Source organism: Pseudorca crassidens, chromosome 18, assembly GCF_039906515.1.
Source record: "Pseudorca crassidens isolate mPseCra1 chromosome 18, mPseCra1.hap1, whole genome shotgun sequence".
Lineage (NCBI taxonomy): Eukaryota > Metazoa > Chordata > Mammalia > Artiodactyla > Delphinidae > Pseudorca > Pseudorca crassidens.
The window spans coordinates 3,156,521-3,171,633 of NC_090313.1; the positions used below are offsets into that span (position 1 = coordinate 3,156,521).

A 15,113-nucleotide genomic window follows, 5' to 3' on the forward strand; every position below is an offset into this window, starting at 1 on the left:
TGATCTGAAGCTCCAGGACTGGACCACTCCTGTTCGGTTTAATAAAAAAATGTACCCAACCATTAAAAATGGCCATTTGGGGAACGGGCCAGTATATAAAACGTTTGTCAGGTAAAATGTAACCATTTAGCTTTTTAAAAAAATGATTTTCAAACTTTAAACCTTTCTATTGAACTGTTACATGGATATACACTATTAGAGCACAAAACAAATTTGCTACGGGCTATATTTTCAGCAACTCGGCTAACTTTTTAAAAATCTGTTTGTGAAGTAATAACATTTTTTAAAAAATAAAATAGTAGCTAAATGAAATCTCTTCTTTCCACATTTAACGTGTTCGGTTGCTTCCAAGTCATCCCCGACTGCCAACAAAAACGACAGAAACCAGAGACCCACTCGAGTGTTTAATTCAAACCTATATTTGCAGTTTCTAAAATGCTGATCCACAGACCACTCTCTCGTTACACATGTGCACCAACGGAAAAGCAAAGAGAACCCCGGTCATCCCACGAGAGGAACAGCTCCTCTTCCAACAGTGTTCAGAAGGCTACACGTGCAGTCCCTGCGCCCGTCCAGATGGCGATGCAATAAATACACGGCTCGCCCTGCTCGCCTCGGTCCAGCCAGGCCCGCCACTACCTGTTGTAGGCCCGCTCCTTTTTGGACTTCTCCAGGGCCTTGTCCATGGTCTTCTCGTTCTCCCCTCGACATTTGGGGCAGTACCACTTGCCCTTGGGTTTATGGTTCAGCCCCACGCAGGAGAAGTGGAACCACTCGATGGGGCACTCGTCATTGTCACAGCCGATCATCTCTCCATAGGAGACCTGATTGCACAGACAGTACGTGGGCTCGTTCGGGTCAATGGGAAGGTCTGCAGGGGATGCTTCCCTCTCGGCTTTGGCCTTGGAGCGTTTCTTCTTCTTGGAGGCCTTCGCCTTCTTCTCCTTAGGCGTTCCGGAGGTGATGTCATCATGGTCGTGATTATTAGCTGCGTTTTCCCGATTCTCGTTGTTGCGCTGTCGCCGGGACCGCTTGCTGTTAGGCTTTTCTGCCTGCGCGACTGTCTCAGTTTTTGACTTATCCTGGCCAGCTTTGCTGTGGCCAGTGGTGTCACTGACCTCTTGATGTGCCTCAAAGAGTTCCACGTGACTGTCCACCTGCCTGGCCCGGTTCTCCACCAGCTCCACCATCTGACTCACGATCTGGATCTTCTCGTCGCCCAGCTCCTGGCTCCGAATCAGGGCCCTCTGAATGCAGTGCAGCACTCTCCTCCTCTGGGTGCCGTCCGTCTCCCGCTTGAACTTCTCATAATACTCATCCAGTTCCTTCAGGATTTCTGCAAAGGAAAAAATTAGCGTTACACCCTCACTGTAAACCCTACCAAGGCTTTCGGTTCTCTAATCTACAAAAAAAGTAACTGTTAAGGGACAAAAAGGATCAATGCAAGGCTTCCTAGCACGAAAACGTGTAACCTGTAGGCCTCTCTGGCAGGCTTTTTTTTTTTTTTTCCTGGTGAAAAAAATCTCTAGAACTAAATACAAACATCAACACAGTTCCTATTTATCAAAGTGCCCCTCAAAGCTCCCCAAGGGACTCTGTGTGCATTCAGAGACTGGGTAATGAAAACTCCTTGGACAGGCAGCTACAGGGAAAGTTCAAGTTTAGGTGAAGAGCTGAGGTCCAAACCTTTATTTTCTATAAAATTAATGATTATGTCCTAAATTTCCATTGTTTTTATTCAAATATTTTTGTAATAATTGAAAGGTTGTTATTTTAGCTATTTTCATGCACCGACATCTAGAATACCGGATTAAATTAGAGAACGTACATAAATACTACATAATGACCCAGGGCCTCAGTTTATTGGTCACATCATTCCATCCCAGCACATACAGGAATATCTCTGCATTACCGTGTATTACTGAAAACAAGAATGGTTTGTCACAATAAGCCAGGTGACCCAGCCTTGCTTTAAAACAAACGTTGCAGATTTTACTTACTACTTAAAACAATAACATCTATATCTATAAAAGACAACAGATTTTAGATAATCTGATTGAAATAAGGAAAGTAAATATTCTTCCCAAGAATCTACTTAAATACACAGATAGAAATTCCCAGAGTTATTTTCCCTAAACAGTAACCATTAAATTAAATAGTATCAGATTTTTCTCCTGAAAACCTTTTGTAGTGTCTTAAAATAAGGCAATTCAACTCTCCCAACTCGGAAGCTGTGGGAGGATATGGGTGGGACGAGTATAAAATGTGACATAACCCCTTCCAGATCGTATATCCAATTAGTTATAGGGCATAAACCTCACATTAGAGCAAACATATGAACTTAGGCGAACACTACTTAAGCACATATTATTTTCCAGGATACATTCTTCAACTGAAGATAGCGCTGAAGACATTTCTTAGAGGAACAATGCAGACTGTCTGCAACCAGAAAGGAGGAATGCCATAGTCTCATGGGCTCTTGGAGTAATTATTCCTGAAAATAAACAGCTCTACTCAACTTATCCAAGTTCTATTTCACAGGTGCTAAAATATGAGTTTCTGCCATTTATTTTTTAAGTGATTACACATTACAAAACTATATCACTTGGTTTAATTAGTAACCAAGTTTCTGAAGACAATTACCATTTCATAGAAAAGAGAACAATTCCATCATATTGCTAATTTAAAATTTCATAGCACACAGCTTCTTTTACATCACAAGCAAGCTTACAGCCACGTGAAGCTCCGCTGTGGGGAAAAAACAAACACCCCATTACAAAATTACCAAGAAATAATTCTTTTACCTACACAACAGCATACATTTCTTCGATGCCCCAAGCGAAGCATTCTTATCAACAAAGCCACTGAAGTACAAACATCTGTAAACAGGAACCCCTGTGCTAACTAGGGCGGCATCCTGTCAGCACACCTGGCTTCTTCAGCTTCATCAGCTCCAACCGCTGCTGACCCTTTTTTCTAAAAATGCTCCATACCGTCACTATAGGAAAGCAAGGGTACCATGGAAAGAATCTAAGGATTAAGTGAGACTGCAGCCAAATTTAAACTGATCTGTCCAATTATTAGAAATGTTTTTTTTGTTTTACACAGGGATTGCGCTGAAGTTCTTTATGAAGCCTTCCTTGGTGCGTGGGCATTTAAAAAATAATACTTTAAAAGTAGCTGAAAAATATTTTAAATTCAAAATAACCTCAAATATCATTGGTAAACTAATTACGATCCATCCTTATGAATTAATGTCCAGTTGATGTTTACTATGCAAATACTGTTAACCAAAGTTTGACTTGCAACCTAGGAGTTCTTTTAAAAATAAAGCCTTAATTTTTAGATTAGACTGTGCTGCGTATCTCAACACTCAGTACTAAGTCCCAACCAAATGAGTTACGACTATTACCATGACGGATGTTAAGGCTCTGCAGCTCACTCAGGGCACTGGCTTCCACGTGAGCCGGGTAGCGTGCGGGTGGGACCGATTTTCTCCGAAGGAGCCAAGTACGCACTGAGCGTGTATTAACTCGACGGAAGACACTCCGGCTCTGAATCGGTAAAACAGGGTGTCAGACAGTAAAGAAAGCTGTAAGAAAGCAACCTCAACGGTACACTGACGTGGACGCTTGAAAATTTTCAGTATGAACTTCTTCGTCTCCTTGCGATTTCCTAGAAATGCTAAGGAACAGTGCCGGTCACGACGAATTCCTCAAAGACTGGGAAACCCGTTAACTCTCCTCTTTAGTCATTCCACCACCCGAGCCGCCTCCGAGCTCAGCGCACACGGGACCCCCTCGGGGGCCGCCCGGCTCTCCCTGTCCTGGGTCACCGACCCACCAGGCCCGGGTCACTCACGCTGCCCCCGCTCCACGCAGCCGCACCCGCGGGTCCTCGGGGCCCGGGCTGGAGGCCCGACTGCGCCCTCGGCAGCCCCGGCAGCAAGGATTACCGGCCTCGCCCTGTCCCCCGGGCGCCGCCATTGCCCCGCGACTGAAGTGACCAGCATCACGTCCGTGGGGGCGGGGCCAAGCCGATCCCCGCCAATGGGGAGGTGATCAGCCGGCGGCGCGCCCCGCCCCTGGAACCACTGCCTATGGGGATCGCCGGGCCGGAGGGCGGAGGCCAGGCGAGGCACCAATCACAACGCAGGACCAGAGAACACAGCCCGCCCTAGCTACACCAATGGCCAATGCGACGGCGGAGGCCAAGAGACCCGAAGACATTCAAATCAACTCGACCTCCTCCCTCCTCCCCGCCCCTCTACCAAAGAGAAAAAAGAAAGCAGCGGAAACAGAGACCCGTGCCAGTCACTGCGCAAGGCCCGCCCTCATCCGGCCCAGCAACCAATGGTTCAGCAGCTGACTGATAAGGACATTCCATGGGAGATGCCACGGCCAATTACAGGAGGCCGAGGCGGAACATTCGCAATATGCTAATAAGGCTCCTATAAAAGTCGCTGCGAAGCCGAGCCTTCGGTAGAGCGCGCAGGGGCGCCTTCCCCTCAAGAGTTTTCGGGGCGCTGTGGGGCGCTTCCTGGCTTCCCACCTCCCCCCACTCTTCCGTTTGCCTGCTGCGCAGTCCTGTAAACATGGGTAAACTCCGAGTGACTATCCACGTTCCAAATACAGACCCCAATGCCGTGCCTGACCAGGCAGGAAAGTTTCCCCAACAGCCAGCAATTCCCAGCGGACCCGAACCCTCCGTCTCTCTCCGGCAGTCTGGGCAGCCGGGGCTGCAGAGAACGACCCACAGGTCCTCTCCCCTGCCATGTTCCTCTCCAAGCCGACAATACTTGCCTGCGCCCCCCGAGCGCAGCACAGATGGGCGACTTCTTCGCCCCATCCTCCCTTCCCTGCCCTCCCCTTCCCCACTGCATACACGGAATAAAGCCCTGGCCCTCCGCGAACTACACCCGGCCGCGTCGCCCCTTTCAAGTCGGCCCTCACTCGGTGTCCAGGACCGGGGGCTGGGCGGGGGCGACTGGGGCTACACCACGCGAGGTACGGACCCCGGACTTTATGTAACACTCAGATTCGGGACTGGGTGAAGGTGGTTCCGGGGATAGCGAGCAGGGCCGGGGGACCCCTCGTCCGCAGCGCCCTCCTAGCAGCCCTGCGCGCAGCCCCGTCCCTGCGCCCCTCAGCCTAGCGACCGCGGCACATCCCTCCCTCGGCGCTGTAGCCTGCGCCCCCTGCGCCCCCTCCCCCGCAGCACCCCGCCTCGTCACTTCACTACAAAGAGCGCTTTGCTCGCGCAGCCTGGCGTTGAGACCTCTCGTTCCTCCTTCCTCCTCCGTGTCCGGGCTTCGCGCACAAGGACCTTGGCAAATCAAAGACGCTCCAGACCTTTTGTTTCTGCCAGCAAGGGCCCCGCCGCGGGCTCGCGGCTCTCCAGGAGGGGAGCAGGACGGCCCGCAGCCCCGCGGCGCGCCGCGACCGGTGGGGATGGAGCAGCCGCCCCCGCCCATCCATCCCGCCGTACCTTGGTATTTCGCGTCGATCTCCCGCATCAGAGAGACGTTTCTCTGCAGATCGAAAGGCAGAGACTCGATGGAGTCCAGGTAGTCCTCCACATAGTTCACCAGGTGGATCTGCTCCCCGTTGGCAGGGCTCAACATGGTTCACCGAGGTCCCCGGCGACTCCGCGCGGCTTTCCGCTTCCTCCGGCCCCCGCCCCCTCGGAGCCCAGCGCTGCAAAATGCAAGGCTCCCGCCCGCCGTCGCCCCCCCTCCGGCCGGCCCCGCGCCGCTACATCTGCGAGCCGCGCTGCCTGGGCCCGGGGGCCGGCGCCTGGCGGGCCGGACCGGCGCTCGGCGGCCTCAGGCGCGGGGCGGGCGCAGGCGGGCGTGCGGGCGCGCACCCCGGCGCAGGGGCCGGGGCCGGGGCCGAGCGAGCGCGGGAAGGGGCGCGCGCCGCCCGCCGCGCCGCACTTGTCCAACGTGGAAAACCCAAATACCAGTTTCAAACACTTGGGAAACATTCGGCCCCCAGCACCGCGCATGCGCCCCGGCCCCTCCGCCCCCCCCTCTCCCGTGGGCCCCGCCCCCACCGCATTCATGCCCCTCACCAGCCCCGCCGCCGGGGGGTGTGGGTTTGTCTGTCACTTTTGCCCGGCCGGGGGTCGCGAGGGCAAGGGGCAGCGGGCGAGGCGCAAACTTTACTAGGAGTTTCGCACTTGCAGGCGGAGCGCGTCGGGCGGCACTGCACGCCCACAGGGGTACGCGGGGCAGCAGGTAGCCCCGCCCCAGACCTGGCCGGAACGGACCCGGCAGTGGCACCATCGCAAGCCCAGGTTGCCACCTCCCACCCCACGCTCAGCCCCTCACTCTCCGAAGCCCGCCTTGCAGCGGGAAATAAGTAAGGCTCGGAACAGACTGGCAAACTCGACAGCCAATCGAGTTGCCGCTCTCCCTCAGTAGTCCAATCAGGACGAAGAGAAGGCGGGGCGATCACGGATACCTCCTCCCGGGCTCTTACTACTAGAAACCCGCGTCCTCCAGGGGGCGGAGGGAGAGGGCTGGCCGAGCAGGCCGGAAGCGATGGCGCATGCGCAATGGTGCGGCCCAGGCAGCAGCCTGCCCGCGCGGGAGACCTACCATTCGGCAGTCGGACCACCACTCCCAGCAGCCTCGGCGGCTCCCGCGCTTGCGCGGTCCTCACCGCCCTCCCTTTGTGTTGCCGGCCGGAGCCCAGTGTTGGGCGGCTTGGTGACAAAGGGGCTTGAGAGGGGAGTCGTTCCCCAAGCCGGGCCCCCGCAGAGGGCGCGCCACCCCGACTCCTTCCCGCCTGTGTCCTGGAATCCGTTCTTTAAGTCCGTGCCCCCATTTCGAAAGACCGCCCAAAGCGGGGCGGGGCAGGCTTCCACTTGTCGGGGTCCTGGGGGGGGGTCTCTCCCTGTGCTGGCTCGGCCCCTCCCCTCCCCCCCATGGCTCCTCTCCCCGCCCTAAACTCCTCGATTAGGACTTTCGGAAGAGCCCCGTTGCCTAGACGACGGGCCCGCGCTCAGACCCGCCCCTTCCGGCAGAGGCCCCGCCCACGGGCGTGGCCACGGCTCCGGCTTTTGTCCTCTGGGCCCAGGCCTGCGCCACGGCTGGTGTTCACTGCTTGGCGCGCTCGGCCGCTTCGGCTGTGCTCAGCTGTTTGGCCGTCTCCTCTTCCGAGGGGCGGGTGTCCTGTCGCGGTCTCTAACCCTGTCAGGTAGCTCGGCCGCAGCCTCCGGACGTCCGTACCAGCTCCGCGCCTGGGCGGCGCCGCGCCCTTCGGCTCGTGGATGGGGCGTTTCGGCCTCGCTCCCGGGTGCCCTGCTGCCCCGCGGACGCTCCATTTGGTCGGGGAGCGATGCTCTGAGGTTCGGCACGTTCTGGTTGGAGCTCCGAGTCTCCGGAGAAGCAGTGTTGTGACAACCACGACCGCCGGGAAGTTTTAAGTTACTCTTTGTAACCCAGTAGCATTGCAGACCAATCCAGTGTTTATAAAATAGGTAATTATCTGCAGCGGTGCTCATTCCAGCGATCTGCGGGGCGCAGACGAGACTAAATGGAGCTGTTTGTCTTTCGAAATGAGTTGTTCACATTGGATCGTTGATGCGGTGATAAACGACGAATAATACTTACACTTTGAAGTAAACGGTTTTGATCTTTACTCTCAGCCCCCTAAACCCACCCTCACATCAGGAGAACGTTCACTTCGATATTCAGGAAAATGGTTGTTATTTTACTTAGAGATTCGCATTTTTCCAGTTTTGGCCCAGTTTAAAGCAAATGATGAGTTAAGTTTCATTTACTGGCCACTAGCCTGCACAAAAGACTTTAATACTATGACGTTATGTGGAAACGGAGACATTATATGGGATAGAGTAAACGTTGAATAAAAAAAAAATAAGTAATTTTAAAGTACAGTTGCAAGAAAGAGATAGGTTCTTTTAATCCTTGCCTTCATCGGCTGTAAAATGAGTAGTGTTTATCTTGATTTAAGAATAAAGGTGAGAAACAATTTACCCCTTCCAGTGATAAGCAAGCCGGAGTTTTCTTGTTTGTTTTTTAATCACGATGTCATCCCAATAATGATTCTTCATGTTTTCATGGACTTCACAGACACGTTAAACAAAAAAAACTTATTCATTCAACAAGAAATATTTAATAAGCACCTAGCATGTGCTAGCTGCTGTTCTATGCAGTAGGGATGCAGTGGTGAAAAATGTCTATAAGACATTTAATTTATCCCTTGGGCTAAAAAGTCCGAAAATATTTGATTAGCTTTACAAAGTTCTTAAAGTGTATGCCAATGACTTTACCGTTTTCTGGATAAGGTTAGAAGACCAATAGCTAAGGCATGACTGTGACCACGCATTTTAGATATGCCACTAAAGAAAAGTGTTTAATTTTGAGGATAGATTGAAGAATTTTGGTTGTTTCAATTTTGTTCTTTGGAGTGTGTTTCATAAATAGTTATTAAATTCTCTTTTCTAAGGTTATATTTCTAGTTTAACTGGAGATGCTGAAACCTATGGGAGTAAAAGAGATGAACATACAATTCTTTATGTTTTGAGGTGCTTAAAATATAAATCCTAACACATTCATCTCAAACTTGAATTGCCCTAAACAATATGTGCTATCTTATCTACTCTTTCGATTTACAAATTTTGCTTTGAAAGAAAATGTAATGCTGAGAACTACATTTTTTTTTTTTGCTGTTGTCATGAAGGACTAAGAAATGGCATTCGTGATATTTTGGAATCATTAATTTTAATATACTTTGCTCTGAGGGGTCACCTCAACGCTCACGCACTCTTTTGGTGTATGTGCTAATATATCTTCCCAGTCACTTTAATATTGAACCTACAAGAGGAGTCATGCTTTTAAGCATCATTAAATAATGGGTATGTTTATCACTGTTTGAAGATTCCCAGAAGACTTAAGGTAGCATTGCTGCCTGCCAAGGGCTGAGCACCTTACGGGACCAATTTCCAGAGGACAAGATACCACTGTTAGTTTAAAATCATGATGTCCTATGGCCAATTAAAACATGCCAGCTATCCAGATTCATGTGCGGGGTTTGGTGTTGTCTTACTAAATCTGTTTTCAAAACTTCTAGCTTTTTCCTTGAATTCCGCATATTCTCACAGATTGCAGTCAAGCCTTTTGTTCATTTTCTTATTTTACTGGCATATCTAATATCTGGGTTAGAGCTTTCTCTATCAGATGTTTTACTGCTCAGATGTTCTCGCACCTGCACAACAGGTGGCTTTCATCAGAGATTAATTCTGCAATCCTTTTCTGAATTTGTTGGTGGGTACAGTGAGTGTTCAAAAGAACTTGCAATCTAAAGTACTCAGGGATTGGGTGATGCACCAGCAGAACTGTGAGTATTTGGGGAGCGTGTGCTTAGCACTGATGTGGAAGTCTCCTAATTCTGAACGACAGATTCTAACATTTTAGCGTCATGCATGCCTTAGAACACAATTCACGTTAGACTACCGTTTAGCTGCAGAGCTGGACTCCAGGGATCTTGGGGAAAAGTTTAAGTGCTCTAGGAAGATAATTGTCTGTCTCTAGTTAAGCACTTGCCTTTCTATAGAACGACCAAAACAAGCCCAAGAAAGAACTGGGGAACTTATGTGCTGTTTTGAGGACTGCAAAAGCAAAGGGGATTTTTTTTTCTTTTTTCCTTTCCTTTCTTTTTCTCTTTCTTTTTCTTTCCTTCTTTCTTTTTCTTTCTTCCTTCCTTTCGTTCTTTCTTTTTTTGACACGGTTTTGGAAGATATCAATAGGGACACATTTGTCGAGATAATTTGAAAGTAACTTAAAGAGAATCCACCTTTAAAAAGTCCCGTTGAAACCGCAATTCAGAATGTTTTTGTTCTCAAGAGACGAGATGACATAACTTTTAATCTTAAAATGAATCTCAGGCAGACATTTCCTACTACGCGTACTTGATGAATGGGTGGTGTCCTAGCTTCGCTCTTTCATGCGGAGACAGAGTGTGTGCGCTGGGGTGCAGACGTGCTCTGTGTGCTGCGCTGGGGTGCAGACGTGCTTCGCCAGCAGGCGAGGAGCCGGCAGCTGGTGCCCGCCCCGTGAACCGGGCCCGACCGCGCGTGGGCCCGTCCCCAGGCCCGGGTTGCACCGGCTCTGCTCAGTCCCGCGCTGAGAAGGGCGGAACGCTTCGGCCTGCGCGCGGCCCGGAGCGGGGACACCACCCTAGCCTGCCGCTCCCCTCCCCCACCCTGAGGCACTGCCCCTCCCCCTGCGCCGCAGCGGGCTCCGGACAGCCCGAGGGAGGCGGGGCGGCCTCTTTCCGACCGCCTCTTCCGGGGTAGGCGGGGCGTGACCGGGCCCCTTCCGTGTGGGCGGGGCGTGGTGGCCCCTCCCGGAGTGGGTGAGGCTGGCGAGTATCTGCGCCCGGCTCGCGGGGCAGCCATGCTGCGGACGCGCGGGGTCCCCGTGGGTTCCTCGCTCTTCCGGGCCGCGCTGGGCCTGGGGCCGGGGCCGCGGCCGGGGCGGGCGGCGTCGGGGTCGCGCGGGCAGGGCTGGCTGCAGCCTGCGGGCTACGACACGGGCGTCACGGTGTACAACAGCCTCACCAGGAGGAAAGACCCCTTGATCGTGAGCGGCGCGGACACCGCCTCCTGGTAGCCCCCGGGGATTGGGGGTGGGTGGGGTGCTGCGGGAGGTAGGGCGGGAAGGGCTGTGGACCCAGCGTATTCGGAGGCGGGGCCTCTGCATGGAAAGCGGGATTGGGTTCTCAGGTGGAAGCATTTAATAAGTGATAAAAGCATGTTTAAAGTCATAGTGATTCACAGGTTCGGCTGTGCATTTAGCGATTCAAGTGTAATACAGCCCCGGCTATGCATTCCCCCAAAGTGGTTACTTTTCGAAAAAGGCATGATTATATGATGATCATAAATGAGAGTGGGGTGCCTTTTCTTGCAAATATGTTTCACATGGTGAATTTTAACTCTGTTCCTAGGTATAGCTGTGGACCAACTGTCTACGATCATGCACACCTGGGTCATGCTTGGTGAGTGTCCTGAGGTTGAATTTTCACACTTTTAGGGACCATTTATTTTGGAAAGAAAAAGCCTTTGCATGTTTTTGCCATCCCTCAAGTGGCAACTTGAGAATGCTGAATAATTACTGTATTGCAGGTATCGTGGGAAGCATACATGTCACAGTCTCGCTTGGTCCCATTTCACAGGTGAGGAAGGTCAGGGAGGCAGTGAGGAGCAGTGAAGAAGGACCTGTTTTGGAATCAGATGCTTCTTGTTGGGTAGTGAGATGAAGCCTTTCCAAGGGCCCTTGAATCAGCTGGTCACGAGTTATTTCTGGCCCCCATCGCTTATTTACTTCCCAGCTTTGGACAGGCCACTTCATTACTTTGGTTTTTAAAAAATACGTATTTATTATTCATTTATTTATTTTGGCTGCGCCGGGTCTTAGTTGCGGCACGTGAGATCTTTTTTAGTTGCAACATGCGGACTTCTTCGTTGCGGCATGCATGTGGGATCTAGTTCCCGGACCAGGGATCGAAGCCGGGCCCCCTGCATTGGGAGTGCGGAGTCTTACCCACTGGACCACCAGGGAAGTCCCCCACTTTATTACTTTGAGTCCTGGTTTCTTCATCTTTGAGGTGGGGATAATAGTATCCATCTTTTTGAATCTTCACAATTTTATGAAATAACTCCCATAAAGTGCTGCTTACCCCAGTCCCTGAGGTGGAAAGTGTGGTGAAGGCTCCCCAGTTCTTGAGGATAGGTAACACGTTAGTTCTTGAGGGAGGTCACATGTTAGGAAGTGTGAGAGCAGGGGTGGACCCTGGGGCTCTGACCTCCATGTGCCCCTTGTCTCCACCTGGTAATGTGCTACCTTCTACATTTGTTGAAGTTGCTGCTTTTCCTCATGTTTTCTCTTGTGCATCTTTTAAACTTGTTATTGTTCAGATCTAGATTAAAAGTCACCTTTATTCAGTACGTTTTTCAAAACTTTATATATCACCCAGCAAGATCTGAACATTTTGTGTGTGTTATAACAAAGTAAATAGTCTAGGAGTCATTTTTTCCTTCACTTTGGGCTAACTTAACTGTTAATTATAAAAAGCATATTTTGATCTCTTTATTGAAGTATTAAATATGTTGGGGGAAATATTGAAAACAGTACAGGTTATTGTATCTCCCACCCTGCAAAACCTCTCCACAAAGGCAAAAGAGAAAGAAAACAATGTTACTATCGAATAAGAATTAAACCAGAATGGGACGCACAGGCAGCTCGCTGAAAGGATTGCAGAGACAGAAGGGACTTGCAGTCTTGTGTGAGCTGAGTGGGCCCAGCTCTCTGGTTCAGGCAGGTCTGTAGTGTGGATTCGGGCACAGGTTAGGTCCCTCCCATTGGGTGGTGAACATTCTTGGTAACTTCATTTCCAAGTGAAGGCTCCCAGGTCCTTGAAACTTTCCTGAGTTATGAGACTGACAGAGGCTTGTTTAGCCATTGGAAGCACTTAGGTACATTTTAAAAGGGCTGAGGAAGAAATCCTGAAAGAAAGGGGGCGTAGGGCAGAGCCTCTCCCTTATTTCCAACTAGCAGAATCAGGCCTTTCACTTGTAATTTGTATCTGTCCTTACAAATACGGAAAAGAGTACAGATCTTCAGCGTACGGCCAAGACCATGTTCATGGCTCTTAGACTGAGAAACAGAACGTCATCAACATCCCAGAAGCCTCCTGTCCGACTCCCTCGCCCAGGCCCCCCTTGAGGATACCACTCTGGGCATCTCAGCGGCGCGTCATCAGGGAGAGTCCTCAATTTGGGGTGTCCCTGCGAGGTAGAACCCTAAGTGCTACAAGATTTCTCAAGAGGTTGTATCTTGGGGGCAGGGATGGTCGGGGATGGTCAGGCACCATCAGGCACGGTCCACTGCTCTTAAGTAAAGTTTAAAATCCCAAAGCCCAGGACCGTGTCCTTCCGCGGGTCTGTCCCTACTCACTCTCCAGGTTCCTGTCTCCACACTCTCCTCCCGGCTCGCCCTGCCAGCCTTTGTGTTAAAGAGACAGACACTTGGGCTTCCCTGGTGGCGCAGTGGTTGAGAGTCCGCCTGCCGATGCAGGGGACACGGGTTCGTGCCCCGGTCCGGGAAGATCCCACATGCCGCGGAGCGGCTGGGCCCGTGAGCCATGGCCGCTGAGCCTGTGCGTCCGGAGCCTGTGCACCGCAACGGGAGAGGCCATGACAGTGAGAGGCCCGCGTACCGCAAAAAAAAAAAAAAAAAAAAAAAAAAAGAGACAGACACAGCTCTTGCTACGTGCCATTCTAAACGCTGCGCAAACCCCAGCCAGTGATATCCTCTGACCTCACCAGGTGGTGGTGCTCTCATCCTCAGAGTGTAAATGGGGACAGGTCCCCTGGCTGGGAAGTGCTGAGCTGAGGGGAAGGCGGGTGTCTGCCGAGTCCAGGTTCCCCGCTAGGCGTGCGGCCTCAGCCAGGGGAGCTGGCCCTGCACCTGGGCTTTCAGGGTACCCACGGTGCTCGTGGAGGCGCCGGGGAGCAGCCCCATGCAGATGTCAGGGACCCGCAGCCCCCAAGGTCCTCTGGGCTGCGCATGTGATTCGACTCTTTTTTCACTCTGTTTTAGGTTCCTGTTAGCTTTTTCTCTTAAATCTCATTTCTTGTAGAGTTTTCCTGACTCGACAAAGAGGGATACACTGATGATAATTATAGTAAGAATTAGCTGGAATTCCTGCTGCACAGGCACCAAGATCATGTACAGCAACCCTATGACATAGTGGAATTTTGCCCAGTTCATAAATAAGCAGTCTGAGGCTTCAAAGGATATTTAACCTTTTAGCTCCTTGAGAAGGAGCTTTGGAGATTCTTGTCCCTGGAATTTGGCCTCAGCTCTCTCCGGGGCGGGTGGGTGTTGGGAGTTCAAGGGATACAATAATGAGGCTCATTTTCGCGGGAAAATGATTTGATGAGCTCAACTTTAGGCCGTGTGGATAACAGAGGTGAGCATGAGATTAGCTGACCCTGAGTTTTAAGGTTGTTTTCATGGGAAACTTGTTTCTTGAGATTTTAAATGGATATTAGATGTTAAACCCTTTTGCTTTCACAAGTCTGAATTAGCCCTGTGCAGTCTGTCCATAAGCTGGTGTTTCTGTATTCCACAGTTGTGTGCACGTTTCTTAGGAAGGATCTTACCCAGCTTTGATGGGATTGTCCCTGTCCTGATTTGTCATTATTTGCTTCTGTCTCTTGTCACGGTGAAACATTAGTTATTCTGGAACACGAACAAGGATGGTTAAAGCTCTCAGTATCTTGACCACCTCCTGAACTTGCATCGCAAGTGAATTTTTTTATACAGTTGAATAGATATAAACTCAACGTCTGTAAAGTTAAAAATGCTAATGTGGTGTCCTGAAATTGAGGCAGCACCTTTGTCAGTTTCTCATGCAGACCCACATGGGCCAGTCAGTAAAAGGCTTTTCCTTTTCTCAGCTGTCCTTGGAACGGTCCTTGATATCACACACTCCCACTCAACGTGCGGCATCACGTTAAATGTACGGCATGCTTTTGAAGGTCACGGTGTCGACTTTCGGTTTTAAAGATGCCCTACCATTTTTTTTTTTCAGCTCCTATGTTAGATTTGATATAATTCGAAGGATCCTGACCCGGGTTTTTGGGTGCAACATCATCATGGTGATGGGAATTACGGACGTGGATGATAAAATAATCAAAAGAGCCAACGAGGTAAGTGTGGATTCCCTTGATTAGTGCTTTGACTGATGAGTCTTCTAACCCCCATTTGATACTTCTTATGCGCACTTCACAAGACTCTTCAGGCCTTACTGTCCACACGTGGCCCTGCGAGGATACTCTGACAGGTTATCTTCCTGAATCGTCTTGTTCCTTGGAGGCTTCCTGGCCTGAATGCAGGCCCTTCCCTGCCCCCTCAGCCTCCAGGGTAAATACCTCACTCCCGGTTTACAGAGGAAAGTCAAAAGGCCATTTTGGGGCTAGGGAAATTTAGCTCATAGGAGGTTTAATTTTCTCATTTGTTAAGTGAACAGGGTGCTTCTCTTACATCTCATTCAGCATTTAGAGGAAGTCTTGGGGGCAAA

The 15,113-nt window shown here is 50.7% G+C and overlaps 2 protein-coding genes across 7 annotated transcripts in view; one reads left to right on the forward strand and one right to left on the reverse strand.

Annotated features, from left to right (window-relative positions):
* Positions 1-398: 398 nt before the first annotated feature.
* On the reverse strand, positions 399-5,812 carry ING1 (inhibitor of growth family member 1). Of its 2 annotated transcripts, none has more exons than XM_067713129.1 (2): positions 5,488-5,812; positions 399-1,336 (listed from the first exon to the last, which is right to left on the reverse strand). In XM_067713129.1, exons 1-2 carry the CDS (start codon positions 5,621-5,623, stop codon positions 636-638), a joined length of 837 nt encoding a protein of 278 aa, XP_067569230.1. In that variant the 5' UTR covers positions 5,624-5,812; the 3' UTR covers positions 399-635. The 2 variants fall into 2 exon arrangements, with proteins under 2 accessions (XP_067569230.1, XP_067569229.1); XM_067713128.1 differs by lacking the exon at positions 5,488-5,812 and adding an exon at positions 3,862-4,040.
* A 1,267-nt stretch (positions 5,813-7,079) lies between these two features.
* Positions 7,080-15,113, forward strand: part of CARS2 (cysteinyl-tRNA synthetase 2, mitochondrial) — a 39,120-nt gene continuing 31,086 nt past the window's right edge. Inside the window, exons 1-3 of one of the 5 annotated variants that reach the window (XM_067713120.1) lie at positions 7,080-7,485; positions 10,974-11,024; positions 14,625-14,742. In XM_067713120.1, coding sequence (XP_067569221.1) covers positions 14,689-14,742 — 54 coding nt within the window. In that variant the 5' untranslated portion in view covers positions 7,080-7,485; positions 10,974-11,024; positions 14,625-14,688. Of the gene's footprint in view, positions 7,486-10,389; positions 10,636-10,973; positions 11,025-14,624; positions 14,743-15,113 lie in introns of those variants that run through there. The other 4 variants (XM_067713119.1, XM_067713118.1, XM_067713117.1 and 1 more) reach the window with 4 other exon arrangements.